The sequence below is a fragment of the Euleptes europaea genome, chromosome 3 (genome assembly GCF_029931775.1).
Source record: "Euleptes europaea isolate rEulEur1 chromosome 3, rEulEur1.hap1, whole genome shotgun sequence".
NCBI classification, from domain to species: domain Eukaryota; kingdom Metazoa; phylum Chordata; class Lepidosauria; order Squamata; family Sphaerodactylidae; genus Euleptes; species Euleptes europaea.
The window spans coordinates 35,521,647-35,536,919 of record NC_079314.1 but is presented as its reverse complement, the minus strand read 5'-3'; the positions used below and the strand labels follow the sequence as shown (position 1 = coordinate 35,536,919).

General features: G+C 43.3%; 1 protein-coding gene across 1 annotated transcript; it reads left to right on the top strand.

Moving 5' to 3' along the window:
* Positions 1-1,610: 1,610 nt before the first annotated feature.
* RHBDL2 (rhomboid like 2) lies at positions 1,611-10,006 on the top strand. The gene is made up of 7 exons (XM_056847268.1): positions 1,611-1,857; positions 4,238-4,386; positions 5,587-5,699; positions 6,500-6,600; positions 7,200-7,260; positions 8,801-8,859; positions 9,805-10,006. The coding sequence occupies exons 1-7, from the start codon at positions 1,642-1,644 to the stop codon at positions 9,985-9,987; spliced, it is 882 nt and encodes a 293-aa protein (XP_056703246.1). The 5' UTR covers positions 1,611-1,641; the 3' UTR covers positions 9,988-10,006.
* Positions 10,007-15,273: the final 5,267 nt, after the last annotated feature.

Below are 15,273 nucleotides of genomic sequence, written 5' to 3'. Positions count from 1 at the left end.
CTCCAAAGCAGCCATTTCCTCCAGGGGAATTGATGTATGTAGCTTGGAGGTAAATTGTAGTTCTGAGAGATCTCCAGGCCCCTCCAGGAGGTTGGCAACCATAGGAATGACAGGCCCCTGGGTGTGGAACAGCAGTCAAAGTGATCGGCCTTGGGAGAACATTTCATTGGGAGCCGCTCCAAATTCTATTTTTACTGGGCTTCACTTCCTGGTTGTGCCGCAAAGTCTCATCTTGTGGGTGTGGGGTGGATTCTCCTGGCCACATTGAGGGCTGGGACAGGAGTGAAACAGCCATTCTCTTCATGCTGCTAGGAGCGGGAAGGAGTCAGTCACTGAAGTGCTAAAATGGATCAGAATAATCCAGGAGTCCAGTGGCACTTCAAGGCCTAGTAGAATTTAATATCATCATCAGCTTGCATGAGCTAGCTGAATGAAGTGTTAGCTCTGACTTATGAAAGCTTTTGCACTCAGAATAAATTCTGCGGGGCTCTAAAATGCTGCCGGACCCCTGTGTTCTTTGGCTGCCACAGATTAACATGGCTACCTATCTGGAATTAAAATTGGCCAGTGGGTGAAAACACAAGGTCCTGTAGGATCTCATTCAAATGCCACACGGTGTTGACATTCATAGTAGTTCAGGCAGAGGATTGGTAACTCCCCAAAGCAGGGGTTGGGAATGTCCGGCCCGGGGGCCGTTTAAGGCCCGCAAAATCATTTGGTCTGGCCCTTCGTGGCTCCTGGCAGATCTCTATCTCAGAAGGATCTAAGACTGGCGATCCGCCCTCTCCCTCGGACAGGAATAGCCTCTATTCAAGGCAGATGTGAGTTTGTTTTGGCGAAAAGGAACCTTTTTTCCCCCTTGCAGAAGAGTCGTTAGCTATAGAACTGCTAGGACTGCCCAAGAAACGGTGTTACTCCTTTCCCATCTGGGCCATGGAGAAACGTATTCCCTCTGTACTACAAGAGGGCTGGGGGCGAAAGTGGTGATAATGGAGGGGTTAAAGGAAGCAGGGCCAGAATGCCCACGGGGGGGGGGGGAGGTTCTTAGCCAGTGTGTCCTCATTTCATCCCTGCAGGCAGAGGTAGCAGGAGCCGGCTGTAGAATCCGGCCCCGACCCTGCGAAGCATGAGCAACTCCGGCGTGCGGCTGGACGGCTACGCCCGGCTGGTGCAACAGACCATCCTGTGCCACCAGGTGGACAAATGCTCCACTGGTTGGATGCCTGCTTGCTTGGCCGCCCGCGCGCGGGGGGGGGGTGTCATCTGGGGTAGCTGCCTGCTTGGGGCTTGGTCGGCTAATTTTTAAGTTGATAATTTTGTATGGCCCGCGAATGATGTTATAAATATCCAAATGGCCCTTGGCGGAAAAAAGGTTCCCCACCCCTTCCCTAAAGAGCTGCCAAAAGTCAGAAACCACTGAACAAGTTCTTATCATATCTGAACAAGTTCTCATCCAGTTTAAGCATCAAGTGAGAGGCCTTACGCCCTCCACAAGGGTAGGATCTTCTCACTATACTGAGTGCCTTACGTATTGGGACAGTGTGTGGGCGAGAGGAAAAGGCAGTTGTTTCGGGTCCAGGACAAATGTGCGGTACCTTGTGTGTCAGGAGCAGGCTGGATGTCTTCTAACTTCCCTCAAACATGGAGCTTGAGAGGATGAACCCTGAGGGGGGCCCTGAAGCACCAGAAGAAGAAAAGAGCGACGAGGGGAGAAGCTGTTGGGCTTGTACCAACTGCGACAGCTTCCATGAAACGGTTTCCAAATGGATGCTTCCGGAAGATAACCGAGTGACCTACCTTGAAAGAGCGAATTGCATCCCACCCCCCATTTTCATCCTTGCAATCAGTGTTGCTGAGGTAGGGAAATGCTTGAAACTATTTTCTCATTTCTGCCTACCTACATCTCTAATGTTGAAAGCTCTCTGAATGTGATGGAATGTACTGGGATTCAGCGCGCTGGGTACCGGGTACTTACAAAAAATTAATTGTTTTTCTGTCTGTGGGGTGTATTTTAGCTCTGTGTTTATTTCTTTTAGTGATGTGTGGGGGTTTGGGGGTTGGATTTAAAATGTGATTTCATGAGGTCTGTTTTAATGTGTTAGCCACCTTGGGAGCCCTTGTGAAGGCAAAAAAGCAAGATATAAAATTTTGTTAAATGAAAAAAATATGAAAATAATATCCAGTACATGTAACAATTATAACTTGAAGACTTAGTTGTTGAGGATAGACCTGACTCTTTTCAGCTATGTAGGGCCAATATATAGCTTTAGAAAAAGGCGTGGTACAGCTATGTTATGGGGGTTGCATCACTTTGGAATCCCTGTTGCTGATTATAGGAATGAAGGCTGTATCATGTCAGGCTACCAGCCATGGAAATCGGTCACATTAAGGAAAAAAGACATTCTCCTTGTTCTCATTTCAGAGTGCAGGGTTTCTTGTTTCCTTTTCTACATGCAGGAACAGTTAGATAAGAGCAGCTCTGCTGGATCAGTCCAGCAATCCATTTACAGTGCATTCATGAGAGGAATCCCTGCGCTGGTCGTGGGAGGTTTCGGCCCACCTAGAAAGTTGGTGTATCTCGAGAAAATAAAAAAGGGGTGCTCCTGGCCCGAAAGGGCTTTGGAGGCTGCCTAAAGGCGGGTCCTCCCCTAGCCCAGTGCCGGAACGCCCCGGGAACGCCTCCCGGGACGCCGGCATGGGCTTTGACAGCATTGGGATGCCAGCGGAAGGCCCCGTTGGCATCCCAGGGTGGCGCTCTGACGGCCCAGCGATCGGCATCTGGGCCTTCCCTCCGGCATTCGGGCCATTAACTCCGTCATAAGTTTCCTGGATGCCGGTGCAGGGGGCCCAGATGCCGTTGCAGAGCCTTCCTTGCCTCCTAAGGGCTTTCGCCCTTAAAGGTCAGGAATGCGCTGTCAGTCCAGCATCCCTTTGCCCAGGGGCTACCCAGATAATCCCTGAGGGCACAGGGCCTGGAAGCTTGGCCCTCTCCAACACCAGAGGGCTATTATTGCCTCTGTATGTAGGTGGTGGAAAATGCTGTTAAGATGTAGCTGACTTATAGCGACCTCATAGGATTTTCAAGGCAAGAGATGAACAGAGGAGTATTGTCATTGCCTGACTCTGCAACCCTGGACATCCGTGGTCCCAACAAAGTACTGACCAGGACCAACCCTGCTTAGCTTCCAAGATCCAACAAAATGAGGCTAGCCTGGCCCAGATGTTCTACTTCATCATTGTGGTTAATGCTGGATCAGTCCTCCATGAACTCTTTGTTCATGTTTATATTTAGCTGGTTACTGTGGTCTACTTGTACAAGGTAAAATACCCAGCATATTAACATTTAAAGATAAAAGACTAATAGAATCATACAGTTGGAAGGGGCCGTCTAGTCCAACCCCCTGCTTAATGCAGGATCAGCCTAGAGCATCCCTGACAAATGTTTGTCCAGCCTCTGCTTAAATACTGTCAGTGAGGGGGAGCTCACCACCTCCCTAGAAAGCTGATTCCCTTCAAATACTTAAAGAGAGAAATCACGTCCCCCCTCAACCTCTTCTTCTCCAGACTAAACATTCCCAAGTCCCTCAGCCTTTACTTGTAGGGCTTGGTCTCTAGGCCCCTTACTATATGTACTTTCACAATCTTTGCTTACGCATCAGTTCTTGGTGTTAATTTTTTAAAATTAATTGAATTCTAAACAGCTAAAGAATGAATAGGTATTCAAGGCTCACCAAGATCCTTTTGCTGTTCTCCCCGCCCTGTTTCCAAATCTCTGCCAACATAATAGGCAAATGTGCCGTTAAAATACACTAAACTTACAGCTACCAAAGACCTATGGTCCCAAATTCATGTGACAATAAATCATTGCATCACTATACCAAATAAATTTGACTTGTGGGTCACCGTACCCAAAAGGTTGGAAACTACTGTTTTCAATGACAAAAGAATAGTTAGGTTTATATATTAGAATCCTTTTTCTATCTTTCAGATTTTCATGTTACCAGATCAAGATAAATATGTTGCTTATGGGACATATTTATTTGCTGAATCAACTTATAACATCTGATAGCAATGTGTTCAGTGAATACCATTTCTTGTACCATTGATGAAGTTATTGACATTAGCTTTAGGGTTAGGAGATGCATTTGCTCCTTCCAAATGATTGTGATGCTCTATCCTATGGAGTTAAAAAAACACAACTATGTATCTGACTTCCTTGTGACTTCTTTGTGTCTAGCTGACTACCTTCATTTATTATGCTGTTTCGAAGCCCCAGGAACAATGGCTCACTCTGGGTTCTGGCATCTTGAACAGTCCTTTTACATACAGGCCTGACAAGAGGAAAGAAGCCTGGAGATTCCTGTCTTACATGCTTGTGCATGCTGGGTAAGCAACAAATTGCGCTTGTATTGAAGTTGCTGGCAATTGTTTTGAGTGCCTCTTTTCAAATAAATCCTGATTCATATTTACTCAAAAACGTAAATGCAATGGAATCCAATTGAACAATCTACTGCAGACAAAACCATAGGGAAGAGGTCCCCAGTGTGGAGCCCATGGTTGCCGTGAAACCCACTGACACCTTTTCTGTTGCCTGCCAAGTGTTTTTGGGAAGTGGGTGGGCCAGATAGGGCTTTTGCCCTGCAAGGTTTCAGATTAGCTGTTGGAGATTTGACTGGTTGTGCATATTTTTTTAAATGTTGCTGGGGCAGTAGCTGCCACCGCCACACAAGGATCTTCACTGTGTGACTGAAATTAAGCTGCAGCAATCATTTTGTGGCGGGCTTTGCCTCTTTCAGCAGCCATATTGTTGCTGAACCCACCACTCCGTGTCAGAATTCCGAAGGCGCCTGCAGGCTCAAAAAGGTTGGGGACCCCCTGCCATAGAGGATCATGCGCTGAAGAAACTATTTCTGTTTTGAAAGCGAGTATCTGTGGCTTTGATTTGTGATACTCTCTTTTAAGGTGTGCAGCTGGGATCCATAGATGGTCCTTTTCCTGTCCCTGAGACTAGGATGGGTCATGCATTGCCTTCCAATGTGCATCAGAAGTGAGCTCTGACTCATCCGTTACTTTTTAAGGTGAAGTTGAAAGAGTGGCAGGTTCTTCACATCTTCTGCTCTGCTGGAGAACTTGGTTTAGCTTCCATCTGTTCCTGAGCTCAGACAGCAGGAAGGGGAGTAATAGCTATAGTGGTGGAACGTGCCGTCCAGTTGCAGCCGACTTATGGTGACCCCCATAGAATTTTCAAGACAAGAAACAAACAGAAGTGGTTTGCCATTGCTTACCTCTGCATCACACTCCTGGACTTCCTTGGCAGTCTCCCATCCAAATACTAACTAGGGCCAACCCTGCTTCGTTTTGAGTTCTGATGAGATCGGGATAGCCTGGACCCTCCAGGTTAGCGTGTAATAACTATACTTTAATATTAAATATGCTGAGACCACTGAAACGTGCAGCGTAATGGTAGAAAACGGGTATTCTGAGTGCTGATTATGGTTCTGGATCCAATGGAGGTAGACATAATTACTCTGGAGAAATCACTTGCTAGATCATCCTTGTAAAGTTTGTTTTTCGTTCTCTTGGCAGCATTGAGCATATCTTAGGAAATCTTTTTCTTCAGCTTCTTTTGGGAATCCCCCTTGAATTGGTACACAAAGGACACAAAGTTGGGTTGGTGTACATAGCTGGAGTGATTGCAGGTAAGTGTACAATGAGGAATTGAGAGAAGTGATAGAAAATGGAATGTCTGTCAAGGCCAGTTAAAATGCCAAGCCTGAGTGTTCATGCTTGGATTGAGGCATATTATATTGGTTGTTAGGACTATAAGGGGTGGACTGGATACTTGCAGGATAATTTTCAGTTCCATATTTTTTAAAAATACTTTTTATTAGGATTTTCAAATTTAACATAAACATACACATACCCATTCACATACAGATTGGGCTTTTTGCAGGGGAACTAATTAATTTTTTAAAATAATAGTATACATCACACATTACTTTATGTATATATTAGCTTTCTATTCTTTACCAGTCAGACTATTAGTCTTCTAATTATTCCAAATTCCAAAGCTCTGATTTCTAACATTATAAACCATGTCTATTGCTTCTGTTTTAATCTTCTATTTGCTTTTTATCCCTCAGAAAAAAACTCTTGTTCTATACTTTCAAGTTAGCATAATCAAGATAGCATTTCCATTTCTATTGAAATTCTTCTATCGTTTTCTCTTTCAACATGCTGGGTTATTTGGCCATCACCGCATATTCTCTCATTTTCTGTTGCCATTTCTCTATTTCTGGAACGTCTTCTTGCAGTTCCATATTGTTATCCATACTTGTTTGTTGTTGCTACTGACAATGCAGTCCTATGCAATGATACCTCAGCCTAAACCCAGTGATGTCATTACTCTGTTAATCACAGAAAATCTTGACTTATGCCAAGTGCTAGGGGGCAGCATTTCCCCGTTAATGTTCTACAACCCTCCCCCCTTCCATTCCAGGTTCCTTAGCCAGCTCAGTCTGTGATCCACTCCACAGCCTAGTAGGAGCATCTGGAGGAGTTTATGCTCTTATTGGAGGATACTTCATGAATGTTCTAGTGGTAAGGAAAAGGAGCATAATAATAATAATAATAATAATAATAATTGTGTGCTGTTAAGTTGCAACAGACTTATGGTGACCCCAGACCATGAGGGTTTCAAGGCATGAGATGAGCACAGGTGGTTTGCCATTGCCTTCCTCTCATAGCAACTCCAGAACTTCAGTCGTCCTTGGTGGTTTCCCATCCAATTACTAACTGTGACGGACCCTGCTTAGTTTCTGACAAAAATGGGCTTGTCAGGGCTATTCAGGCTTCCAAAAGGGCTTAGTCCGCAGGAGATTTAGAGGTGCTTCAGATTTTCTCTTCTGGTAATTTATTTGCAAAGTGGTGGTGTTGAGAAAATTATCCCAGATCGTCACAAACCTAGATTAAAACCCCCTGTGGTAGCTCTCTTTACTATATGAAAAAAATGTAGTGAATTTTGCACACACACCCCACAAACCCAAGTATTGGTCCATAAGATGACATTACAAAGATTTATTTCCCTTCCTTACATAAGATACATTTGGGTGTTGGGGGGTATAGCATTTGGAGCAGTCCTGAGAAGTTCATAGATGTGGAATTATTTGAGAGTTTCTTTATGCCTCTGTTCTTCACAGAACTTCCAGGAAATGATTCCACTGTTCGGAGTTGCCAGATTATTATTCATCTTCCTAATAGGTAAGCTTCTTTCTTGCATGGCCCTGCTCACATATAAAGGCCACTTACTAAATTAAGAGGAAATGCTTGCCTCTGTTCCTCAACTGTGTCATTCTCAGAAAAACTGACAAGTCTCCTTTCTGCATGTGTTAAATTAGCCATTGGAAGACTGTTTGTTTGGCTCTTGGGAGAAACATCTTATGAAGATGCAATAAATAAATAAATAGCGCCATGTTCTGTTCCACACCCATATGGAGTCCCACAAGCATCATATTAATGTTCTTCATTCTTATCTCAAGATGTAAAGGCATGGGGGAAAAGAAGGTAAAAAAATTGCGGGGGGAGGGATTTTTCCATTTTTTGAGAACTTTTATCAATTTTTTCCAAATAGAAAAAGTGGGAAACTTTGGGGAACACTGAAAAATACATTCAAATTTTACTTTGAAAAAAACTAGGTGAATTTGGGAAATTGCAATATTGGGGCAGTACTGGACAAAACCTCCTTGAAAAAGAACTTGAAATTAACGAAATTCTTTTTAAAATAAGGTTGTATTTACTCAAAATGTATAGCATGCATTACTTTTTCATTGGAAAACTCTGAGGATTACTTTTTCATTGGAAAAATTAGGATATTTTGGGGGAGCACTAAAACACAGTATTTACTTTTGGAATGACTGAAATGTGTGAAGACAGTGCAGGGTGCAAAAGGTTTTAGTACTCTCTCGCTTTGATATTTGCAATATTTAATGTTTGCAAGCTTGCATGTAGGAAATTAACAGTGCCATCTTAAGAACACTTTCCTGGGAGTATGCACCCCTGAATTGTCCTAAGTAGGATTCTAAGTAGGATTCCGCATAGAATTGTTTTCTAAGACATTAATACTGTTAAATTCCACAAATATGTGAATTGAACCAATTTTATATACTAGTTAACATATAAATTAGGTGTCTTATGTTGTTACTAGGCTTAGATCTGATAAGAAAATAAGTATTGCCTATATTTCAGTTTCCCCTCAGGTGTCAGTTTTCTTCCCTGTGGCTTTCAGATTTCTGGAAATTAGGCATCTTTAGCCTCATCTAGGGGAAATGGCACATCATGTTCTCCCCCCTCCCCAAACGTAATAAATATGGACTCCATTTTTGTGAAAAGACACTTACAATGCATTCCTAAGGAGAGTGACTCCAGTCTAAGCCCATTCGTTTTAATGGGCTTAGACTGGAGTAACTCTCCTTAGGAATGCACTGCTAGTCTTTCACAGTAATAATGACTCTGCTGGAGGAAGTGCATTTTGTTCATTTCACCCCGGAAAGTGGCCTTGGTTTAACTCGCAGTTCTACAGATCATTTTACATGCAGCATTTGAAGATTTAAGACTCTTAATTCCATGTTGAATGGGTGTTACTCTGCTTAGTTGCACCTTTCTCTTCTTGTATTATCTCCAAATAACTTTCTGCACCTCACTTGGAGTTCCCGTCCTGCTCAGCTGGTAACAGCCTGTGGTGGGATCTGAAACGTTTGAGGATTGAACAATTGGCTGCTAACAATTGGTATTGATTTCCTAGTTGGGACCGATGTAGGATTTGCTTTGTACAGAAGATTTTCTCCAGCAGATCCGCATTTAGTAAGTAACTATTTCCTGTGACAGAATGTCAGCTTTATTCTCTTGGATCATTCTGCTCTTGGTGCTGATAAATAACCAGACGTTCTGCTTTCCTTTCACCCAGACTGTTGCAGTATTCTCATTACTACGATACTGAAGCGCTGCATGTTTTCTCATGCTTGGGATTATTTCTATGCACCCTGCAGTTTTCCTTCCTACAGCACACTTTTCCTCTTTGGCACGTTAAGTCGGAGTGAGAGGTCAGTTTGGTGCTGAAAACTAACTGTGTGAAACCTGCACTGAGAACCAAAGGGCAGTTTCTCAGGGTTCAAGCTGTAGGGGAAAAATAAGATGTACAAATGGGTTTTCTGGACACCTGCTTTTTGGTTACAAATGATAAGGTGTGGGCAGGGCAGAGCTAACCTATTCAGTGTTTTCCTCCTCTAGTTGTAAATGTGTGGACAGGAAATCTGTGCATTCATTTGGTGTCACGAGCTGGAACATGCAGAACATGTTCTGCATGTTCTTGATTTGTACAAAATGGCCATATTTTAGATGAGGCAGACAACAGAGTTTAAAGGTATAGCCCAGAAGAAATTATCATGCTGATGGGTGTGGACCTTGTCCTGATAGTTGATGGCATTTACTGACTTGGGAAAGGGGGAATTGGAGAAGTGGGAGGGGACACACCTTTGTTTGACTTCCTTATCTTTTCTAGCATCAGTTTCCTTTTTGGCTTTGAAGTCTTTCTCGGGAGTTCCTCTTCCTTCTCTTTGCACAAATATTCATGGTTGCATGGACTCCAGTCTGTGGCTCCTTTGGATGGGAGCTGACCTCTTATCTTTGAGGCATATTTTCTGGAAGGCAGGTTCATTAACACTTCAGTAGCAATGCTCGTAAAATGACTTTGGGATATGTTTCCTACGCTTTCTGAATTTCCCTCTGTTGTTGTTTTTCCCTCTTAAGGTTTCCTTTGTGGCCCACATTGCCGGTGGCCTTGCCGGGATGTCAGTAGGTTATGTCATATTCAGCTCTTTTGATCACAATTTCATTAAAGATCCAAGATTCTGGGTCTCCATTGTTGCTTACTTGGTATTTGTGGGGTTTGCAATATTTTTCAATGTGTTTTTCTCACCCGCAAACTGGTAGACTGTATCACCTAACAGAACAACACACAAACCTTCTGAAGATAATACAGTATTTTAAAATGTATTGAATAATTGTAATGTGATGTTTTCTTTTTTACAATATTATTTTTCTTAACCAATTGCATTTCTTTGAAAAAAAACTTTTGTACTTTTCCCATATTAAACAGCAAGGATTTCTCACTTTTGTGGGTCTTAGGAATTATTTGCAGCTATTTGTCATTTGAGTCAATCATTCATGAGCACTGCAGAGGTGAAGCTCTGGCACCTGGCGCCAGACTTCAACTTTTTGGGAGGCTGCTCCAGATGCTACTGGGTCAGCCATTGGTCCTGCCACACTGACTTCTCTGTCCCCCAAACCCAGGCAGGGGAGCAAAGCAATCAGCTGGTGAGACAACCCCAACTGCAGATGTCTTGATTACTTTCAGTAGGGAGCTGAACTGGTTTTTACTCACTTTTCTTTTGCAAAGGATTCTTATGCAAAGGATTTGCATCAACAGACAATAGTAGCTAACTGTGGTATTCCACTGAATGCTGGAAGCTCAGGTTGTGTAGCTAAATGTGGTTCTTTCCTCACTCTTCCTTATTTTCGTATGCCATTTCTTTGTATCACTTCAGATCTCTAATTCCCACATAGGGCTTCTTGGGTCTCTTAAACTTGAGATGCATTCTGTTTTCCTGCCTTCCTCAATACCAATAAACTGTCTTGCCATGAGGATCACTCTGGATTCTCAAACATTTACCCCCCCCTTCCTTTTGGTAACTAATGACTGATTAGCGTGTTCCCCTGAAACTATTAATCTCAGGAGAACTATTGAGGACACTACATTATAAAATGAATAACAACTAACTTTATTTTAATAATTCATATAGAGTACAGAATATTCAATCTCTTTTCTCAACCTCCAGCCCAATACTGTAAAAATATAAATAAGTCAATGGACAATTTACAACATTCACAATGCTAAACCTAATCCTTCCTAATCTTATCAGTCCTATATTCCTTTTTCCACTGCGCTGTTAGGTTTGTGTGGCTGGGGAGACTAGAAGTGACCAAATAGTGAACCTTAGGGGTAGTGGCCCTGTAGGTATCCAGAAAGCTCACATGGTTCCCTGTCCTGGTGTCTGCTGCCTCAACCTGATGTCGTTATAACTATTATCTTTAAAGGGCTTGTGAATCCTTTTTTAAAAATTGATGGTTTCTGATACCGACTGTGAGTTTCCTGTAATGATATCAAGATACATTAAAATGTTTTGGCAAAGGATGTATGTATTGATAAACTAAATCCAATTCCTTCAAATACTGATGGGGTGGGGGGGGAGAAGGGAAATGCTTTAACTGGCCATTGAGTGCTTTAAGGCAGTAGTAAAATCCCATTGAAACAGACAAATCATTTGCTGACATGCCTATGGGAAAGCAGGCAGGGCTGCTCGTTAATTACGCTGGCCTCAGGTTTCATTTAACTATGAAATGGGACATGACCGATTGATTTGCAACTCACTGTCAGAGCATGGGCTATTGACCAGCTACTGGGAAAGTTCACAATCCTGATGCTTGTGTAAGTTGCATTTCTTTATACTGTTCATGTTGGTGGTGGGGGCAAACAAAAATGCTCCAGTCATGGTGCTTCAGGCTGTGGTTTGCTAGTTATCGGTAAGACTAAAATTACCTTTACATATCAAGACTATGCCCATCTAACTCGAGATTTTCCTGGATTTTTAAACTTAATAAAAACAAGCAAAATTCCTAATTGGCTTTCAACTGGCAATGCTTTTAGTAATAGTTCCTCTTTCAGCCTCCTCTTGAGACTGAATAGCACAGTTCAATGACTGCAATAGAGAGCTAAAAGGAAGCAAACGTTTCTTCTCGTTTGGCTTTTGTCCACACTTTCGCAGAGCCTGCCCAAACACGTTCTAGCCTTTTATGTGACGGCCCTGCAAGTCTCTTTTCAGGAGTATTTTGTCCCATCAAATGGCTGCTTTGGCGGGAAGGGTGGACTCTGGCATTATACCCTGCTGAAATCCCTCCCTTCTGTAAACCCTGCCCTCCCCAGGCACCTCCCCAAAAAAACTCCAGGAATTTCTCAACCTTGAGTTGGCAGGCCTACTTGTTGAGCAGTACAAGAAAACCCACATCCTCTGTTATGTCCATAGTCTAGTACAAATGCTTAGTTGAGAACGTTTAATGTGATCCACAGCTTGGCAGTGTTGCTGAGCTACCCAATGTGTGAGAGAGCCAGGGAGTCCTGAATGGGAATACATGGGCTGTTTTTAAGGAAGTGTCAGTTCTTGATTAGTTCAAGAGGTAACATGCTCACCCCTCCCCTCCCCACTGGATGGTTTCTGACCATCTTGCTCAACTGGAAAGAGAATATTGAACGGTACTGAGGGCCATCACTCGAATCCAACTATTACCGTAGTTCTGCTGGACTGTCCTCCCACCGGGGTCCCAATCACAATTTTTCATTTGTTAGTCCTTTTCCAAGTCTCTCCGTCATATTACAGACCATACTGTGAGGCTAAGAAGGGGGATTTCACCACATTTGTCTCTGGAGTAGGACAAGAACAAACGCCATGAGTGAGATGAATGGGCAAGGAGGCTTCGTCAGGGATGGCACGGGAGAGTTGCAGTTTGACGTCTCCTAGTCCAAACCAAGATTTGAGAAACGATATCGCTGTTTCAGATAGCTGGTCTAAACCTGGCTTTGAGGAAATTCTCCACACCTCTGATCCCAATGAACATTTGGAGAAATGTCAACAATATTTGTATGGAAATAATGAACTGAAGGAAAGGCTGGAATGTTACAAAAAGATTTAACAAGCTGAGTAAGGACAGTAAGTGTTGTCTGGCCTCTTCAGTTTTGTTGTTCTTGTGGTTTGGCTCATAATAAAATTCTGAAAACAAGCTGCAGCTACAAATAGAATGGCATATTGATCGTTGCGCTTGCCTCCCATTGAACGCTCCAGCGGCGAGAGAAGTTTTTTCCTTGCTGTTCTGTGAAGCCTGCTGGATAGGCAGGAGAAGAGCCGGCTGCAGGTTCCCATGGAGCTCTTGTAGGATTTGTTTTCACGCAAGAAGGTATGTGGTCATTGTTATGTGGATCTTGCGTTAATTACAAATAAAACAGTATAGTCAGAATGTATGTAATTAAAGTTTTCTTTCTCTGTGAGAAGCGACTCAGTGGGTTCAGTGTAGGAACTGAGTTTTCTTTGCAAATTAGTTATACTGATGACCGTCTAATGCCTCAGCAGTAGAAGGCAACAAAATCTGGGATGGGGTTAGATTACTTGTCTTCGTGAGGCAAGATTAAAGCATATCAGGCTTTTGAGTAAAAAAAAAAAGGTGACGTGACCATATTATGAAAGAGAAAGCAAAGTTTGACCATTTTCTCTATACCATGCATAATTAATAATATTTTTGTATTGTCAAGTCGCAGCCGACTCATGGTGACCTCAGGACCATGGGGCTTTCAAGGCAACAGATAAAAGAGGTGATTTGCCATTGCCTTCCTCTGCACAACAACCCTGGTCTTCCTTGGTGGTCTGCCATCCAAGTATTAACTAGGGCTGACCCTGCTTAGCTTCCAAGCTTTGATGAGATTGGGCTAGGCTGGCCTGTTAGGCTGCTGCGATGTATAATTTTGTAGATTTACCCTATGAAACTGACTGGCAGTAGATTCAGGACACACAAAAGAAAATACTACTTCATGCAATGGGTAGTTGACTTGAAGAACTCACTGCCATGAGACATGGTGATGGTCACTGGTCTGGATGAACTTTCAAAAGGGTTGGACAGATTGATGGAAGACTGGTCTGTTACTGGGTATTAGCTAAGACAGTCAGTTGAGACAGAATTATCAGATGCTGGAGAACAGTTAGCAGGTGAGGGCTATTGGCAGTCCCTGCCCTACAGGCTTCTCTGTGCCATCTGACCTGCTGGCCATTACTGGAAACTGAATGTTGGACTAGATGGGCCATTAATCTGGTCCAGCAGGGCTACTCTTACAGACCTGCTACAGGCTTTTTGTATGCACAGATATGCTTTTTTTCCAGATTCTAGAGCAGGGGTGTTGAACTCATTTGTTACAAGGGCCAGATATGACATAAATGTCACTTGGTTGGGCCAGGCCATATATACCATAAAATTTAATGCCAGGTACCAGAGATACAAACTTTACAGAAGACCCGGGCAAAGCCAATTAATTATATTATTTTTTACTTAAAATACAAACACGCTTAAAACAATAACACTCTTACAGTATTTACTTCTATTTAACAGTCTTGGATCATTGACACCAAGGGCCGGGGGGGGTGGCGGCTGCCTCAGCTGGCGAGCCCGCAGTGGGCTGGCGAGCCCAGATTGGGTGTGTGTGGGTGTGTGTGCCTTGGCTAGCTCACAGGCCTGATAAGAGTTCTCAAGGGGCCGAATCCGGACCCCGGGCCACATGTGTGATACTCCTGTTCTAGACATTATTAAATGAAAGGTCAGCTACAGGGAAAGGCTGTTTTTTTTTTTTTAACAAAAGCATTTTTACTGCATCCTGAGGAGAGACAGGGAGCAGCCAATGTAACATTGCCAACTTAAAAGGCTTTAAGAGGGGAGTGGGCATGTTCATGGAGGAGAGGGCTATTCGTAAAAATGAATACTAGTCATGATGCATACTTACTCTCTCCAGGATCAGAGGAGCATGCTATTATATTAGGTGCTTTGGAACACAGGCAGCAGGACAATGCTGCTGCGGTCGTCTTGTTTGTGGGCCTCCTAGAGGCACCTGGTTGGCCACTGTGTGAACAGGCTGCTGGACTTGATGGGCCTTGGTCTGATCTAGAATGACCTTTCTTAAGTTTTTATGTTCTAACATGGTGGCCAAGAGATGAACTGTGAACTAGAGGCCACAGTGTCAAAGGATGCAGTATATCTTAGTGTAGACCCAAGAGGAGCTTTATTTCCACTCATACAGAAATGGGAAAAAGTAAACCATTGATTTCACAAGGACCTTTCAGGTGGGACAAATATTTCCTCCTAACAGTGCTAATCTCAGCTTCTGGTACAGCTGGGGAATAGCATTATTTATGGCAGAAAGTTATAGATGGAGTTAAGGAATGCACCCAGCAAATTAGCATTGTACATAAGAAGCCTTTCCTTAGCAGTGACTTCATGCTGCCCCTGAGGAGAGGGAAGTGAAATTGGAGAACAGAAGCCATTTTGTTGCTGTGCCCACCATGCCATGTCAGAATTCCTGCAGGCTCAAAAAGGTTGGAGAACCCGGCCTAGCCTGAGACCAGACTT